Source organism: Cygnus olor, chromosome 3 (genome assembly GCF_009769625.2).
Source record: "Cygnus olor isolate bCygOlo1 chromosome 3, bCygOlo1.pri.v2, whole genome shotgun sequence".
Taxonomy (NCBI): Eukaryota; Metazoa; Chordata; class Aves; order Anseriformes; family Anatidae; genus Cygnus; species Cygnus olor.
The window spans coordinates 113602061-113621730 of NC_049171.1; the positions used below are offsets into that span (position 1 = coordinate 113602061).

A 19670-nucleotide genomic window follows, 5' to 3' on the forward strand; every position below is an offset into this window, starting at 1 on the left:
TCTTTTTCTAAGCAATTCCTTGTTCACAAAGGATGACACTAAGCATGCAGAAATCAATACAACAGGCTGAACTTGAACTAAAAGTTTTTTAGTTGCTGCACAAATACGATAGATAGGCAACTTATAACACCTTTATAGACTAACCATTAGTATAAAGAAGAGTATCCAAATGGCCCATATTTACATAAAAAAAAAGCCTCTATGAGAAGTGCCAGGGGCAGGCAAGTGTTGTAAAGGAACACAAATGTGCAAACAGTTCTGCCCTTTCTTCAGATCTGCATTATGGATGGACTCAGTCTTTTGGAGAGGTTCCTCGTGGTAAACTATACAACAGTCTTTACTAACTCTTTACTAACTCAGTGCTTGATCATGGACTCCTCAAGATGCTACTCCTGCAAATCCTGCAAAGATACATGCAGAGAACTACTTCAACTTGCAGAAATAAATGTGTTGGCTGTATCAACATGAGGCTGAGAGGTTCAGTTTTGGAAGATGCGAGTTCTACAGCATCCTGTCCACAAGAAGAACTGGGAACTTGGGTGAAGGGCCTTGGTCACACACACTTTTATGTGCCCATTTAACACAAAACAGCTGCAAACCTCAGTACCTTTGCTGTGCACAAACATGATGCTCACACCCCTTCCTCCATTTATATAAGAAATATCTTATATAATATTTTAATATTAATATCACACAGAATTATAATTTCGGTGGTTTTAAGACTGTGCAAAATAAAAGCTTAAATATAAACCGGATTGTTCAAGCCTACTCTCTAGCACAGAAAAGCATTTTCTGCACCTTGTAGCAAACACGTGTATGCAGACCTTTCTGCAGGGCTGATGAATTCTGTGCCAGCTGGATTTTCTGGTGGCCCATCAGCTAGATGCCACCTCACAGAGGAAGCCTCGTACCACGTCACGTAGGAAGTACTAAAACAACTTACTCAAAGGTTAGTTGTCTGTTATAGGCATTTCTCTGCAGTGAGCAAGTTGGCTCTACTGAACTGAGCAGTTCGGCTCTAGTGAACCAGAAAAGGGAAATCAAGCTTATCTGGTTTCCAGTGATTAGCTTTTTAACACATGTGTAATCGTGCGTTTAATTGTGCATGAAGCAAACGCAGCTATGCATGAAAGTTGGCTACTTTTCTACTATTCAGAGAGCTCAATGAGCTTAAACTATTGGTGACACCACTACCTTATCAAGGGAGTTTAACCACCACAAAGATACCGATGTGCTTTTGGACTTGCTGTGAGCCTCCCACGTCTGGAGAGCAGCAGCTGGCAGGCCTAGTCTGCGTGATCACTAATTGTTGTTCGCCCCAGGCAGCAAGTCCTACTTGAGGCAGTAGTTCAGCATCTTTATAGATGTCTGTCACAACTAAGCTGCAGTGAAGCAAGGCAAGCAACGCCAGCTTTCTTCTTCAGTAAAAAGAAGGTCCCAGTTTTCTGCAGGTGGACATCAGTCTGTATTTTAAGTGAAGGTTATCTGAAAGTCGTGTAACCAGTCAACACAGCACCAGATCCACAATACTCAGCCCTGACAAGGGTACAATTTAACAGCTTGATCTTGGCCTCAAGCTAGTCAGAGACACATGGTTTTTAGTCAGGCTGGCACATCAGCTCACATCTGTCTGCAAAAGACTGTGAGCACATATGCTACCATCTATCATAAGTCATAGATTAAGGTTTTAGCCAAACTACCATACTGAGCAAAACTAGATGACTTGCTGAAACTGTCTTCATAGAACAAGAAATTAATTTGGAGATCTGATCTTGCAAAAGGGAGTTCATCCATTACACAAAAAAGTCCATCAGGGAAGAAAAACAGACAGATACATAAACAGAAATTACTGGAAATGGAGACACATGACCTTTTCCATCCACATACATCAAACAGCTATCTCATTCAAAAAGTTACTGTTCTTCTTTCCCCTTGAAGTCTTGAATGTGAGACAAGTCAGCCACGGAAAAACTCCAGGGTGGAACTTGGAAAACGCCACACTTAGAGCCATTTCCGAGGAACACCACATACCAGCTTACACACAGCATCACTGCTGATAAAGCCATCCTTCCCTGCAACCCGAGCAGGCCTACCTGCTGACAATGCATGGCATCATCTGGGCTTTGGCTCCAGCTAGTACCTCCTTAGGGACCTCCGTACTCAACTTCAGTACCCAGTGATATTTAGTAGCTACAAGAAAGGATTGGTTCTCCTACTGCATGGAACAAAGGTTTGCAAATTATTAATCTGGTCAAGATTCAAGTTAGGAGCACTTAAACATTAGGTATGTTTTTCACCTGGCAGAGATGTTTAACTTGGCTTTGTGTCTCCACTACTAGGACTCTTAAAAGCACACTGATAGCTTGCGGAGCTTCGATAAGGATTCTAATTTATTGCTGGTAGCAGCATCCTTTCCTATAGTTAACTGTGGTTGGCCACATGGAAATACAAGGGGTTCTCAGCTGCATAAAAAAGGGCCTTAAAATGACAACTTCATCAAGGACATGTACAGCTTAATGCTAAGTGGATGTTAACTTGATAAAAAAAATAAATCACAGAACCAGAGCTTACAAAGAAGTCATCATCTTAATCAAAGACAAGTGACTTATCTTGTTATAGAGAGAAAATTAGCCACACTGGATTATGTGTTCTTTATTTATATACATATATATATATAAACAGTGCTGAATTCTTGCTTTTTGATAACCACCTCACTGAAAGCAAGATTTTTCTTTGGAGGAGAACTGTAAAATAAACGTAATTTCTCTGACAAGAAGTCCATCCTGTAAGGTTATATACATGCTGCTCACCAAGAAGTTACAAGGTCAATCAAATACACATTGGTTCTTTTTATTCACCAGCTTCCCCACACACACACACACCCCCGCCAAACACACCACTTGAATTATCTAATAATGTCAGGGTTATCACCAACTAAATAAAACCAAACCAACTCCAAAAGATAACTATTTCTCAGCTTACTCTCAAATGAACTTGCTCCCAGAGATACTTTCCCATCTCCATGCACTGCAAAGCTGTCTTTGGAAAAGAATACCTGAGGTGTACATTTAGAAGTGCTAATCCGATATATGAAACATTAAAAAAATAAAAACAAAAAAAAACAAATACAGCACTGAGTTTAAGTGAAGTTGAAATTCACATTCAAGACCACAACAAAAGATCCTGAACTGCAGCATGCAAGGTATTCCAGTTTTGTACACTAACTCAGCTGAAAAGTTCTTGTGCTACTAACTTAACTAAACGGTGCCAACAGCAAAAGCACAGTTTTCATTGACTGACAGACAGCAAGCATCATGCAGAGCTGAATGTCTCAATTTTCTTTATCCTTGTCACTCAGGTAGAAACCTGTTTTAAAGACAGTTGTTCAAGTCACTAAAAGGAAGAAGATAATGCAAGCTGATGGACTTGTTTTGTTGGTAGTATGTGATCTTGGAAGCGTGGTTTTGCAGAGCTATCACAGACTGAGAGATCCCCATCACTGGTAAGCAAATTCTGAAAATTTTAATGTTCTCGTAGAATATAATTACTTTTTCTGTACGACCCACTAGAGGTAACAACAGTTTAACAAGACCCTGTTTCTTACTTGTACATTTCTGGCTGATTTTCACCTGTAGCTGGGTAGCAGCTTACTTTCTGAAGTGTTTCTGTGTTATGTTTTGCTTTTTTCTTTAAAAAAAAAAAAAAGAATTTCGGTAAAAGAACAATCACCACCTTGATTCATGGCTCCTGCAGGAGAGAAACTCACATCATAAACAGGAGAAGCTCTGAAGTAGCTAGTATTATTGGTCATTAGTTAGCAATCGCAAGAAATTCTGGTCAATACAGCTCAATATTATCATATACTTTCTTTTTGACATTAAGCATTGAGTGGCTTATACAGCTGCTTTGTCTCTATAATCTTGTGTCAACCCAGTGACTATTCAGAAATCTACAGATTTCTAGTACAAAGATACTGTTATTAAACCCAAACCTTACTATTATACATAAAACCTTCAGCGTTAAAGTAGATTATCTGAGCACATTCTGAACCATATCATTTTCTAAAAGTAAGAGATTAAGAAAATTCAAAGGCAGCTAGAACATCTACGTATTTCAAGACTTGCTAGAACAAAAGAGACTGCAGACCCTTCATACCATTTAAATAAAAACAACCTAAGTCTCACAAGTTGCTGTATCCTTCCTTTTAAAGGAATCAAAAGTAGTTCTTACCATTAGCAAAGATCTTTAAACCATCACCTTAATTTGCTTTTTTCTTTGCACCAACAAAACCTGAGAACTATGACAGCCCAGCAGGACTATAAAATGCTGGAGTTAAGTTTGAATTCTATTTTTTGAATTACTACATTAATGTAAAGCATTTATCTATTACTGATAAACAGATGTCAACAGCAACACAACTCCCCAAACCCTGATTTTTAGAAAAGCTTTCAAAGAAAAGTTTTCTGAAGTCTTTTCCTGAGTTTCCCCGCTGAAACCTAAAGACGTCTTCAGGAATAACTGTGTATTCAAGAAAAAGATAGTACTTTTAACTCAAAAAAAAATCACTAGTTATTCTTCTACATAATTTCTTTATTCAAGCATAACAAAACACAAATTACCATTTCTGTACAGGATAAGTGTCTAGCATAAGGTTGTATATAATAAACAGCATTGAAACAGAGGTATAGAAAATCCAGAGCTTCAGAAAAAAGTCCATTATTTGTAAGTTGTTAGGAAGGAATTGTTCTTCAAAGTACGTAACTGAACAGATGAGAAGTGCCTGCCTTCAGTACAGCTGAAGGATGAGGTACGGGATAAAGGATGGATTTCAGTGCAGACATATTACCTCGCCCTGTATGACAGGGTTATTCGTGGTACCTGAAGTGGACAGTTCCTCATAATCTCAGAGTGGTTAAAACAAAACTTTTCCTCATGAGTAAGTTCTGTAAACATAAACAGATTCTTTCCCTTGCTACCATCTCCTCTGAGACTAAAAAGGACCACTCATAAATAACAGCAGTGCAAGGAGAATGGACAGTATTATGGTACTTGAACTCTGAGGTCCACTTTCACAGCCTGGCAAGTTGCTTGTCAAACCCCAGGGATGCTGACACCATAGACTTCCCAGAAACACACGTGCCTGTGTCAGCTTGCTTCCCTCCGTTCACAACAGCGGGCACCAAGCTTACGTCCTTCCATTCCACATCACTCCTTGCCCCACTCACAGCAAAAAGCATCAGAAGTATTGGCCAAATTCCATGTCAAAATACAAACCAAATTCAGCTCTTAGGGCACGTCAAGACCCACATCCATATAAGATGACTTATAAAATTGCAGGATTTTATTTTAGTTGCAAAGGAGTAGAACTGAGGCTGAACTATACAAAGCTCCTTTCAACTTCTTCATTTTCACATGTTTTCTGCTATAAAAAAAAAATCACTAAAGACAAAAGAATTGTCAGTTGCCATTGAGATTTCCCTAATTTCATTCCCCAGAATCCTTTGTTGTTACACATCCCACACTTGTTAAGACTTCCAGCCTTTTTATAACTCACTTTAAGATCAACTTGCTCAAAGCTTTACAGGTATGGTTTGTAATTTGGTTCTGAATACCACTCCACACCAGAGAGCGAAGGAGAAGCAGGGGAAGAAACTTCCCTCCACAAACTAAGGCATGTTCTCCAAACTTCCTGTTAAAGACCAGACAGAGATATGAGAACGGTCAGAGGCTGGTTCCTTCCCAACAGGAAGTTTTTCAATCATTTCAGCTTCAGCAGTTCCAAAGGCTTTAATAATCTCCTGTTAAACTTCCATACAAGAGCGGGTGCCAAACTAATCTCATAACACCTTCCAGCAAGCCATTCACATTTAAAAATTGGTACCATAAAGCCTTTGTATTGTTCACAAAATGATTTTCCTAAGTCAGTACAAACATTTGTGTAGTACTGAACGCCTTTTGTTTCCAGCCTGGTGCATCTGTGGGCATTATACCTGGCCCAAAGGCTCTCCCCTTCTCCTACAGCTTCTTACTCCAGCGGAAGATTGATCACACCTGCTTCAGTTTATTTGTTCTTGGTTCCTTTCTTGACTTGTCCTCATCACTCTTTCTGAACAGCTACTCCACACTTTACTAATCAATCTGTCATTTATTCACAGTATACAGTGTTTGAAGTAAATGGTAGAAAGCTTTTTCCACATTCCTCATCAGTTGCTGTCTTGGCTTGTCAAGCGTACAGATTTTTTTTTCCCCTCCTTCAGACCTCTCTAGTTTGTCACTGCAAGAAGAAGTAGCCTTTCATTTGAAGAAAATAGCAGGACTTGGGCAGGGAATTCTCAAGTCATCACAGACTTCAGCACACCTGGAGCTTCATCCCTTCTCATATTCTTGATGCCTTAAGAGTGGAATCAACATTGAAGGGAAACAAAAATTTGAAACAGATGCGGTAACAGTCACGTTAACACAGATTTCTTTTAATTGCACTGATCAGCTGAAATGTGGAATCATTTCTGTACTCTAACCTTCTACAAGGCCACTATTCCACATGGCTTATTTACAATAAATATATCTAAGAAAAAAAGAAACTAAGGATATTTTCTCCTGAATGTGCAGTCTAACAAAAGCCTTAAATAGCAGAGAAGTGTTTCTGAACAACTTCTGCCTTCCAGCATTTTTTGCAGAGCACTGGGTACTAGCAGGGATTGCAAGAACATCTACAATGGAACAAATTCACTACTGCCATGATCCAATACCCACATATTAGACTCTGACATTTTACTTATGTGAGGTGTAACAGCAATCACAACATAAATCCACACCTTGTTCAGCAGGACACGTAGCAGGAGATTTGTGAATTTCAGCAACTCATACTGAGTTTGAGAGTTGTCAAAATAAAAGCATAGCTCAGGCTAAGAAGGATAAAGAATTTCCCAGTTAAACTACATGACAGACTGCATATTCTCATGTGTCAAAGACCTCCTAAACAAACTTTGGAGATGTCAGGTAATCTTTTGATTTTTATGCAGCCCTTGTTTTCTAGATGGACAAGCTTCTTTACAAGATATCAAAGACCTACTATAATGGGAGAAAGAGGTCTGTGAGTACTGTTGTAATAAAACTATGTCAGAGTTTAAAAGCTCAGCAACTTCTGATATATATATTTTCACTTCAGAAGTCATTAAGGAGGCTTTTAGGAAGAGATGAAAGCATTATCTGCAACTCTGTTAGCCCCTTGAGACTGTAAAGGAAGTACTACAATCTCACATGGAATATTATCATAAAGACCATGGCCAGCCGTGGTCACAAGATCACTCTACACTCTTGTTCACACTAGTCAGTATGAGCCCTTAATGGTAACAGAAGGGCCGGAAACCTAGTCCTGTATCTGCAGCAGTAAGAAAACTGCAATAGTGAACACTTCACATTTCATAGTTAGATTGCAAGAATCAAATTAAGCCAAGTCAAGACACAGAAATAAAGCAAAGGAAATCACACCAAAGAATTCCTTCCTCTTCACACACATGTGAATGAAGGAGAACTAGAAAAAGAATGAGGCACTGTAACAGAATTAAATTCTCATCCACCTAAACCTCAATTACTTGATCTATGTTATTGAATCAGATTCACATTCCTGGACAGTGTTCACTGTATGTATCTGGACAACTCTACTGGCCATCCTGATAATGCCGCACACACTAAGAGAAGAAGAGTTTGTAGAATCATAGAATATCCCGAGTTGGAAGGGACCCATAAGGATCATCAAGTCCAACTCCTGGTACCGCACAGGTCTGCCCAAAAGTTTAGACCATGTGACTAAGTGCACAGTCCAATCTCTTCTTAAATTCAGACAGGCTTGGTGCAGTGACTACTTCACTGGGGAGCCTGTTCCAGTGTGCAACCACCCTTTCGGTGGGGTTCATCCATGCCAGGCTGGTGCACCTCAGCCCAAGCAAACATGTAGGATTGTGAGTAAGAAATGCTGTTTTCAGCCACCTACAAGAACACCACCATTTTGCCCAGATTCCCCATACCATGATGCCTGATAAATTTTAAAGACAAAGTGCATTAGGCATGGCTGACCACTGGAATATCTAGAAAATATCTAGAAAGTAAAAACTGAGGCAGAGAATAACTAATTTGCATACCTAAGGCTATCGGTGTTGTTATGACTGTCTGCATGTACTTGCAAAATTACTGCATGCCAGCAAGGCTTTAAGGTATTTTGGTGTTTTCCACCCCCCACCTCTCTCCACTCCTGCCCCCACATAGGACTGCCACTGTTACCAACAACAGGGTTTCTAAGCCTTGACTCTCTTAAAAGTAACTTCAGTCTGAGCAAGCAGAACAGTCTCTATTTAAAAAGACTCCCCCATTTTACTTACCATCACTTTCATTCTTACTTTTCATTTCTTCCATCCATGTTGGAATATTTTTCAACGCAACATACTCCCTCAAGTACTCTTTGCGTCTTTCCTCCAAGGTCATCTTCAGCAAACGTTCTGTTTAAGGGAAAGGGAAAAAAAAGTTTTGCAAGCTTTCATATATTCTTGTACATTGGCCAAGTAGTGACCAATTCCATGTCCTTGAAGCAATTAAATACGGTTTGAAAGAAACAAGCATGGGTGATTTGATGAGTTACAAATAATAGGAGCTGAACATAGTGCATTTAAACAACCGCCTGCACCTATTTCTGGATATCCCAGTTCAGCAAAAAAATGCCGCTTCACTGCTCTCTCAGCTGTCCAGATTTCCTTCCCTCATCACTATAGCACCTCGTCTTCCAGTCACTTAAACTCAAGAGCAGAGATCCAACAGCAGATTCATTAAGTAGGAAATTGTTATTTTATAGAATTTCCAGGCATTACAATGCATTCTTTAGTTTCTGTATTCATAAAATAGAGATAGAATTTAGAATAACAAAAAACACCTCACGAACATCAAAACTGATGAATTTTTTTCTGAAACAAGTTTATGTATGCCAGCAAAGAATGACAGGAAGAATGATACAAAATTAACAGAGTGCCAATATATTACAAAAAGAAGTCAGCAAAAGCCAAATCTTATGTCACTTTCTAGATGGTTGGGGTGATAAAAAATAAAGGCATTTTTGTTTGGTTGATTTGTTCTGCAAACAATGCAACTTCCAGCATGCAAAATCTACTGTCATTTGCTTTAAACACATCCAGTAGCATTTCATTCCGATTTGGGCCAAAATCAGCAGCTACAGAAAATACTAGACTATCTGTTTGTTACCCAAAGAAAGTACCGCAAGGCCATAACGTGACTGACAGACTGGTGGAACACAAGCCCAAGCACAAGGAAAGCCCACTGCCCTCCGCTGGCTACCCATGTAACTAAAGATCAGCCCAGGACCAGCATGATGGGAGGACCATGCTGGATTTCAAGTGCTGTAAAGCAGAACCCAGGTTTGAATTCAAGAGCTCAGGTTAAGGCTTACAGTTTTGTACTTGAACATCAGTATAACGTGCTTGATTACCCCACTGGAGTACACATGGATGTGTTTTTTTTTTTTTTTCTTCTGAGAAACAGTCACCATGTCTTTTTTTTTTTTTATTAAAAAAAGACATTTAGCAAGAAGTACAACTGCATGGGTTGTACAATTTTGACAGCTAGTGCCAACTTCACTCTTCTTCAGACTTGGCTATAAATGCAGTGGGTTCTAAGGTGAGGAAAAATCACCCCAGTGACCTTGACCCAACACCAGATTCTTGTAGCCGCATCCTCTTCTCCTTCCCTACCCCATCAAGCAGGATGACTTCGCTCAGAAGTAAAATATGCTTTTAACGCTCAGTGTTAGTTTTGTACAAGATGTGTCCTCGCCTAAGGAGTGAAAAGAACACACCATGTTAAGGCTTCCATGAGCTAATCAAGTTTCTGGGTACATTTTACCAGTGGCACTGAACTACTATTACCATACTAATAGATTTTCTTGACACATTAATCAGGAATAAATATTCTTTGATGATCAAAAAGAGTTTAAAAGCTATATGGACAAGGAAGATCCATATTTTTTGCCTTTGGCATAAAGGACTAGATGGACATGAAAAGAGATGCTAATATTCATATCAAGTTGAAGGAACAGTAAATGAGTTCAACAAACTGCTGCTTAGGTCAAACCTTTCAAGAAAATAGCTTATTTTGCAAAAACCCTATTATAATGTAAGTTTTCTAATTATTTAGAGTGTAGTCAGTAAAGCCTAAAATACCAAAGGTAACTTTTGAGCACAGACTCTTATCAAAAGATATATATTTTTTGATGTTTTTTGTCAATCGAAGAAGAAATTGTACTGTCAAAAATACCACTTCTCTCCCCGTATTTAGGCTTTGTATCTTAGTTGGATACTTACAAATATGAAAGTAAAACTAACGTGATTAGAATCTTCATTATACATTATGGATACACACTTAACTCTACTGCTTCATCTTCAAGCATACAAGATACTTAATGTGCCTGTTAAGAGTACTACAGAAAGACAAACATGAACACGAGACAAGGAGAGAGCACATTTGTGTGCATCAGGCTGGAGGGACCAACTAACACTGAAAGTTTGACTGCCTTTTGCTGAAGAAATTCGAGGCAGCTCCCCACCTTCCAAAACACAATTCTAGAGGAAGGGTATATGAAGCTTTGCTCTTCCAAGTCACTAGTGAGACTTTAAAGTGAGTTTAAATTGCACACAGACCTCCCGGAAGATGCTTCCAACATCTTTAGCTGCAAAGACTGTTTTCTGCATGTCACCTGTTGAAGTGCTTTGGAAGCTCACGGGCAGACCAGTCCCATGCCATAAAGACTCCAAAATCAACACCAGTTCTGCTCCTACTGTTTCACTGGACCACAAGAAAGATCTACCCTGTGAGAAATTGAACTATCCTCAATTACTAAGAAGTAATTAAGGAAAGCAAGCGGGTTTGAACTCACTATTTAGCAGTTTGCACTTTTTGAGAACAGGAACTTCTTCAAAACATAGAAGGTTCAAAATGATCACACTCAAAGCTTCAAGGGAAGAGCAGAATCAGCACGAGCAGTCAACTTTGTGGGGAGCTAGAAGTACGCAGGAACAGCAGAGGCAGGCCTGGCATAAAATTTTTTTTCAAGGACAACCTACATAGGAAGGAAAGAAGTTGTGCTTCTGTAGTTTTGCTCTCTAGTAAAGAGAATGCTCAGTAAGAATAATCACACAGGGCTACAAGCTAAAGACCAGCATCAGCTGTAATGTGCCAGAGTTTCACACACACGCTTGAAAAAACCTGGGCCAACACCACGAATGTAATGCTGGGAAGCAGCTACTGGAGCAGGAGACTGGCAAATGCTGTTCATTCTCACTATGCAGAGTGACACCAAGTGCTGGCTAGCTAGCGCTCAGAAACATGCCTTGCTGGCCAGAATAACTTCAGCAGCAGTCACAAGCTTCAGCTTGTGTTCATCAGTGTCACCCTTCTCAACAGATGGTGGTTATCACTGTTCTGGTGGAGACCATCATCCTCACAGCACGTGCAGATGAAAGCGTGCCCGCACCTCACCTGTTCCAGCCCCTGTGCTCAACCCTCTTCACCTATGGTTTGAGTCCACGTGCCGGGCTATGAACTTGCACAAACAGCACCAAAGCTGGAAGCAACAGAGGAGCAGGGGGAACTCCCACCAGAGCTGACCAGAAGCTTCCCCCACCTGCCCCCTGCACAAAAGCAGCATTTCCTTGGCAGGTAACAACAGGCAGCAGGAAGGGCTTCCACAGGTGAAGTCACTTACAGCTGATCACACACAAGCAACACCTGAGAAGATTTAACTCCATTTTTTCTACTCTAGAAGAGAGAAACTTTCAAGGCTGGCAGAAATTTGTTGTCTCACCCTAAAGGCACATCTCAACTAAAGGCACATCGCAGGACAGCTCTGAAAGAAACACGAATACACCATGTAACAGTGCCTCAGAGGCAGTTTGATGGAAGCAGCTAATCTACACAGCGATCAGCCTGTTTGTGGTTCTCACGTTTTTTCCTTCCAGATGCCTGCTTGATTTGTCCACAAAGAGGATGAATGCTATCCTTTGAACCTGTCGCCTGCCTTCTTGATTTGAAATACACATGCACTCACAGGGAACATGGGAGGAAAGAGAGGACTTGTAATAGACCCGCTGGCATGTTTCACTTTTTCCTCCTCTCCCCATTGTACATTTCTGGGTTATTTGTAAACACACCCGGCAAGGTTTGTTTTCCTGAAGCCTTTTCCAATAGCTGATGTAAATATTTATACTTCGGCTGCGTGAATTTCTGCCTAAAGGTTTACACTGCTCTCCAGGTGACCAACATAGGGACACCAAGGTCAGTGTGAAGCGCCTGTCCCAGGCTTTTAGGAGCAGGACGGCGGGCTGAAGGAGCTCGGAGGGAGGGGGGGGGCAGGCCCCTTTCCGTGGGGGCCCCCATTTCGCACCGGCGTGCCGGAACCCGCAGGCTCCACACCTGAAAGTAGCCTGGCGGGGCATCGCGTTGGGGCTAAAAATCGCGAAAAAAAAACACCATTTCCACCCCCCCCCCACCCGCGAACAGCCAGACGACACGGATTAAAGCGGGACGGGCACCTTTGGAGCCCGGCCGGCTCCTGCCCTGCCAAAACCCGTGGGGGTCCCCTCCAGGAGCCCCCCCGGCGTGAGGGGAGCCCGCAGCGCCCGGGGGGCGGCGGGGACCGGGGCAGGGCCGCGGACAGAGGCTCGGGGGGCACCCCCCGGCCCTGAGGGGAGGCGGAGGGGGGCGGCGGGGCCCGGCCCGGGGCGGCGGCAGTACCTTTCTCCTCCCGCCAGACCTTTTTCCGCTTGTTGCCGGGGTACATGGCGCTGTGGCTGGCGGCGGCTTTGAGCTGCAGGTTCCCCAGACTCACGGGGGGGGGTGGAGGGGACGCCGAGCTGCCCGCTGCCGCCCGCCGCCACCACCACCACCACCACCGCCGTCCAAACGTCGCTCCCCGGCTCCACAGGGTGCCTAGCGGCTGGGGCACGCCTCGCTCCAGCACGACACCCCCGCAGCGCCCGCCCCCCTTCCCGCCGCCCGTTGGCTCCGCCAGCCGCCGCTCAGCAGCCCCCTCCTCCGCCCGCCACCGCCGCCACCGGACCGGGCACGGCGGGCGAGCCGGCCGGGAGGAGTCTGGAGCGGCGGTGGTTGTGTGGGGATGGGGACGAGGACGGGGACGAGGCGCCGCGGCCGCAGCCCGGGCCCTGTGTGCGGGGGGTGCTTGGTGCGACATTAACGGGCGCAGCGCCGCCGAGACACCTCCGGTGCCCCCGGGGAGGGCGCTCGGGGCCCGGCGGCCCGGTGCCGGCCGTCCCGGGGCGGAGCAGCGCCCCCTCTGCTTCCGGGTTGCCGCCGGGCCCCTGCGCTCCGCCGGGCGGCGCTGGGCCGCGTTGCTACGCGACAGCGTCCGGGCTGCGGCCTGCGGGGCCCCGGGGAGCCCGGCCCGGCCCGGCCCGGCCCGGCCCGGCGGGGAGAAATACATACAGGGGCTCGTAGGAGTCAGAGCCGGCGGCAGGCACAGGGGAAAAGCGCGCGTTGGGATACGGGGAAATAAATACTGTGTGTGGTCCGGGCTCTCTGTGCTGTTGTTTCCAAAATTCCCCCTCACCGCCACTGAACCGCACCTTGCACGGGTTCATTTCCTCTCAGAAACTGCACATCCATCACCTTAGTTTGTATTTTCTTTCACTTTCTGATCTCACCTAGCTGGTACCTGCCAGGCTTGCTGACAGTGAAGTGTTTAGGTTAATTTTTTTTCCATGTCTGCATAAACACAGAAACTTCTGCAGCCTAAATAAGTAAACATAGGGGAATAAGCAAACATAATAAGGAAACAAATGCAGCCTGCCAGCAGCCCTGCGGATCGTGCTAGCCCACGCTACACCACACGTGGGTGTACAGGCCCTAACTCAGGCAAGGGGATGCAACCCTGGGACAAAACAGGTGCTGGCAGGTGCTTCAGAGCTTCACAGAAGGATGCACACAAACTCATCAGTCTGCACCTCATTTGAGCTAAATCACTCTGTCAGGATCACTCTGTCAGGAGCAGGCTTGTCTTTGGTGATAATGTTCTTGTACTTGGCCTGTAACAAAGAAAAGTGAGGCACAACACAGCATTACTAGGGCTTTGTCCTTTTTCAGAACTACATTGAAAAACCATGAACTTTCTGGACATTATTCCTCATCACTCCACCAGCACTTTTTTTTTTCTTTAAGTCAGTAAACTACATATAAAATGCTAAATAAGCATAATAAAAATAAATAAATCAAGTGATCTGACATAAAACAAGAAATGATACTGTGAATTTGGAAGCATTGTGTACAAGATACACAAAATTGCCATTCTTAAAAGTGAAAGAGGCAACATCAGATAAAGCACACATCTATTGAGAAACTACCTAGAGATACCGCACTCAGGGAACCATTGGTTAATTGACCTGTATAAGTACCAAGTCTTAATTTTCATGGTTAAGGCAAACTATCAGAAAAGACTGAATTATCTAGTAAAAAGTATGTTCTCAGTTTAACTGAAGGAATTTTTGAAGATTGGTAGAGGAAGATTGTTGTTTTTTCTCAGTGTTTTGAGACATTTTCTATCGGGTTATGTCAGGAAGGAGCTAATCCATCTTTGGTGAAATACTCTCTCTTTACGGAGAACCTCTAATGATGTGCTGTAAAACAAACAGAAAAGTGCAAAATGCCCCCTCTTGCTGTGCACTTTGGCTTAGAACATAGAATAGGTACAATTTAATTTAAATATTTTACAAAAAAAAAAAAGAAATATTGCTTTTAGAGGTGATATATCTGAAGTATTTTTTAAAAAGGACCAAGCTTTTAAGCTTTACACTTTCTCTTAAATTTTTAAACTTTCCTTTTTAAAGAAGCATAAAGCAAAATTCTGTAAGAAGACCCGATTCTAGCTTCACTAGTCACAGAGTTAACTACTAGTTAACTTACTTACTAGTTACCTGCATTTTTGTTAAGTTTTCCTTTCTGATGAACCAACAGCATCTGCACTGTTGCTGTTAATCTTAAGTAACAGTGCAGTTCCTCACAGCAGAATCCTTTGTCTTATCACACTTACTGATGCGAGGGAAAACTCAGTTTGCCTTTTAACCAGTTCAAATCAGAATAAGCCTCCTCTTCACAAAGCATATTTCAATATTCAGATTAGATCAGCTCCTAAGGGTGCATTACTATATCTTTACGTGATTTCTTCATTTTGGCCAGGTGATATTCTCTGGTAGCCCAAGCATGGTTTTCTCGACAATGAAAATGAGAGAAAAGCCAACAGATAAAGCGGCATAAAAGAAACCTTAGTTTAAATCATGTGTGTGTATATGGTGTACAGTAGATATTTGAGCCCATATCCTAGATCACTGCCACATTTACCAAGCTACTGAATATTCTAAAGTCCTGTGGGATCTGTTCCACATTTTATAAATCAACGTTTATTGGACCAGAAGGGGAGAGAGAGAAAACTCCCTTCTCATCCAGGGCATTTGCATGCATTCTTCAGTTGCATTTGTAAAAGCAGCTAGAACGGCCATCATTTTGGAAAATATATAAAGAAAATATATATCTTTATAAAAGGAAAAAAAAAATAGAAGAAGAAGCCTGATATTTGCGCCAGCACCAAAATGGAAGACCAGATGGTGGTGGGTATGCTCTGCTCCTGTACTTGGCCTAGGTCTTGTTCAGGCTTGAGAGCCACAGTAGGCCTCTGTGTGATCGCTCCTTGAACCAGACAGCTCGTTAACAATGAGCAGGCAGCGCTCATTACCATGAAATCTCTCATGGGAAGTAATGAATCAAATCAGAGTCCAGAAAACAACCTGATAAGGAATATGAGCTTGACTACAAGTCAATCACTTTATCTAATAAAGATGGCGCCTCATCTCTTTCTTCTCTGTAATCAAAGGAAAAGTCATCTTGACACTGTTCCTCTGTTATCTACAGATTGTGGCAAAGCCTGACGCTGCCTCGCTCCCCTTGACACCTGTGGTTTATGCAAGACAGGCACCGGACCGTCAGGCCTTCCCTCTGCGCGAACCTGGTCCCTGTGGTGTGACTCATTGACAAGGACGCATTGAAGTGCTAAAGAGGGGGACTGTGCAACCTGATTCCGAAACAAATTGGCGAAACACTTGAGTCCTGGAAAATTACTGACCAAAACACAATGACCTTGCAATCCTATAAATAGTGATTCCAAGCAAGAACTCTTTGAGTGGCTTTGCCCTTGATCACCCCTCTGTGCTGGGATGTCTCTCAGGGTACCCCTGCGAGAAAGCACATCTCAGGGCTGACACCTTCAGGAACAAGTTCATCCATGGACAAATGCCAACAAGGTAAGTAATTCACTCTAAGGGGGGATTTGGGAAGCACACGACTGGATTTAGAAACTCCCCAGGAACCTGCAGCAAGCCTTGGGTGAACCTTGCCATTCACAAATCTTTAACTAAATTGCTGTTTCTATTGTAGCAAGTTCTTTAGATCATTGCGTTAATGACTAATACCTACATACAGATTAAGTACAGTTAAGATCATATAATCTTGTTATTTGCTATAAAGTCATATAACAAAAACCTTAATTGCTGCTACATTAGAGTTGTGTAAGATATAACTCCATGACAGATAAAAGACAGGAGTAAAACTTCAACTTAAAAATAGAAGTGTTTAGATTTTCCAATTCTGGTAAGAAAAATCTTATTTTACTTTTTTTGTTTGTTTCTTCTCAGTTGCTGTTGGTACAATTGGTTCCACTGGAGCAAGAAGAAATTCTGTCACTGACTTCAGTGTGAGCATGATTTGGTGTTCAGTTCTTATAGTGTTGATTCTGGATTCCAAAGATCACTGATCCTCCAGGTCAAGTGAAATTTTAAGTCATTTACCAGCTATCTCAGGCTAGGTCTTCCCTGCTGTTCCTGAATAGGAACAAAATGTTCAGCTTTGTAGATATGAAACATGAATAGTTCTTCCACAGCTGCCTGCAAGCATGCAATTCCCACAGCCAGAGCTAGAATAATATATGGGAAATGGGCTATTAGACATGCAGTTTGGGAAGCACACCTAATTTCTTTATAAAGAAGGATGTTTTTCCTTGGTTGAGTACATGTAACGTTTGCCATGGGTGAATTTTAAAGGAAAAAAGGCACAAATATATCAGACTTTCTGTCTGACAAGTTTGTGGCTCTCAGTCAGCAGAGGAAAGAAAATATCCACATGACAAGAATAATAATCCTGCTCCCTGGATGCTGGCAGCAGTCTAACACACTGCAACGAAATCTAAGGAAAGCAGGGAACAAAACATAGGCTATGTCTTTTTCTTTCTGTAACAGGCTAGCTGGCACAGAAGCATAACATTAAATATATATAAATACATTCTATTTTCTTGCTCATAACATTGTTGATCAGAGTTTTAGCCTGAAGTATTAAGTTTGCCTGTTGTTATCACACAAAAAACATCTCCTAACAGGTAGCATCCTAGAAGTGGAGTGATGCTTAGACACAATGCTAATCTCTATAACACACAATACAGTGATTAACTTCTGCCTCTAGGCAGACACTTAACTGTCTATGTAAGTGGATGAAATTGTGCAAGGACAACACTAGATTTACAACAAAGGTGTAGAGTGAGCATGAACAGAATTCACAGGAGACGCTAAAGGAGAAAAACTGAGGAAAATTCCACACAAAAACCAACAGCACAATGGCCAGGAATGTGAGAGCAGAACTGCTAGGACTGAAGGATGGAAGTCAAAGATGGTGATCTTTGAGAGAAGCAACAGCGGTGGCAAATGTGGCGGGAAAATTTCGCTAAAAAGCAGCATTTTAGTACTTAGATGAAAACCATTCAGGCTAAAAAATAGATTATTTTTTGGAGAAGACTGTAGCAAAGTGTATACACTGTCAGCTAAAGCAATATTTAGAAGGCTTAGACATATTCTGTTGAAACAATGAGCATAAAAATGCATCTTTAGTATTAGACTAATGATTTGTGTGTTTTCGACCATCCATGGCCCAGTGAACATTCTCTGTCATTCTATGCAGGAAGATGGGAAAAGCCCAGAAATAGTGTTTAAAATATGTATAGCCTGGACAGAATACAGGTTTCTACTGTAATTGTAAAATGAATGTTTGTTTAACACAAGGATAAAATAATGACAGGTTAGAGAGTTCCTGTTAGAGATATAATAGGAAATGTAAATTAATAAGAAAATGAATAACACACTGTATAAGTGAATTAATGGATGAAAGAAGAGCTAGAACTGCACTGGAAACTGTTGGGTCATTCAGCACCTATCTACAGCATTGTGATCACTATCAACCACCCCAACCAAAGTAAAGGAAGCATCTCCACAGATCCCTCAGTGAGTCTGTAAGAGGGGTAAAAGTGAGCAGATTTGGGTCTCCGGAGGAGGTGGGTTGTGGCTGCTGGAGGAGTAGTGGCTCCACAGAGGGTCAGTAGTGGCATCCATGCCAATGGCACACCTGAAGAGAGGAAAGAGACGGCTAGTTTGAGCTGCAGATCGTAAAGGGGGAATGAAAATCATCACTTGAGAGGACAGGAATGGAAGTCAATCATTCCTGATTTTGGTTGTCTGAAAAAATATTTGAAAAAAACTGTACAGAAGAGAGGAGGACACTTCAACATGGCAAACTGATGCATTACAGACCAGTCCTACATCAAGTCAGCTGTGAGTGAATATCCACAAACACAACATGATGCCAGGCCAGGGTCTATGTTTGTAGACTTTGCACTGAGGGCAACCGAGCAGTCTGGAGTTGCTGCCCCATAAAACAGTTTAAAATATGCCTGTGAACTACTCAGTACTTGTAAAGTCAGTATGCTAATTTCAAAGGTTGTGTAACATGAGTTACGAAGAATAGATCTGAACTTCCTTATACTTCAAAAAGCATGTTCATGCCTGTTTATAAATCTAAGAAACCTCTTACATTTGCAGAAAATGCAAATGATCTTTTAATAATAGGTGTTAATGATTGTACTGCCATGTTTTCCTCTTAGTTTTCAGATTTTATATTTCTTTATTTTATAAAATCTAAACAACCCAATAGTACAGAAACTGCAAACAGAAACGAGTCAAAGTAATTTTTTTCAGTGTAACTGTAAGATGTTTCTATCTTGTTTAACACAAAATATTTGAGTTTTTCTTCTCACTCTTCCTTTTTAAAACTAGAAACTGTCTTGGTTATGAGTTCAAAGTTGAACGCTGAGGCATGAAACGAAAAATTGAAGTGAATTCAGTGGTCCTTTACTTCATCAGTATTTACACTATTTAACTTTGAATACAATGAAAAAGGTAAAGATGAAATAAAGATTTCTCAAAAAATCTTTTTGAATTTTCATAATGTAAATGCCATTTTAATTAACTGATGACATTATTTTAAATGTGAATTTAAATTGAGATGATTTCCTCTAGTTCTATCCCACTGAAAAAAACAGAACACAACTTTATGAACATTTTCTCGTTAGGAAAATTTCCTTCCTGATGTATGTGAAGATACATTTTGAAATGTGTAATTTGAGTAGCTAGTAAACAAAAGTAATTTATTATTGCAATAACATGATAGAGCAATATAACATATAAAATGGGCGTTTGATTTATATTTAATAAAAATTATCTCAATAGTCA

The 19670-nt window shown here is 41.7% G+C and overlaps 1 protein-coding gene across 3 annotated transcripts in view; it reads right to left on the reverse strand.

Moving 5' to 3' along the window:
* Positions 1-13316, reverse strand: part of MACROD2 (mono-ADP ribosylhydrolase 2) — an 861378-nt gene extending 848062 nt beyond the window's left edge. For 2 of the 3 annotated variants that reach the window (XM_040553147.1, XM_040553146.1), the window contains exons 1-2: positions 12793-13312; positions 8379-8495 (exon numbers count right to left, since the gene is read on the reverse strand). In XM_040553147.1, coding sequence (XP_040409081.1) covers positions 8379-8495; positions 12793-13249 — 574 coding nt within the window. In that variant the 5' untranslated portion in view covers positions 13250-13312. Of the gene's footprint in view, positions 1-8378; positions 8496-12792 lie in introns of all 3 variants that reach the window. The other variant, XM_040553148.1, reaches the window with a different exon arrangement.
* Between the last annotated feature and the right edge of the window lie 6354 nt (positions 13317-19670).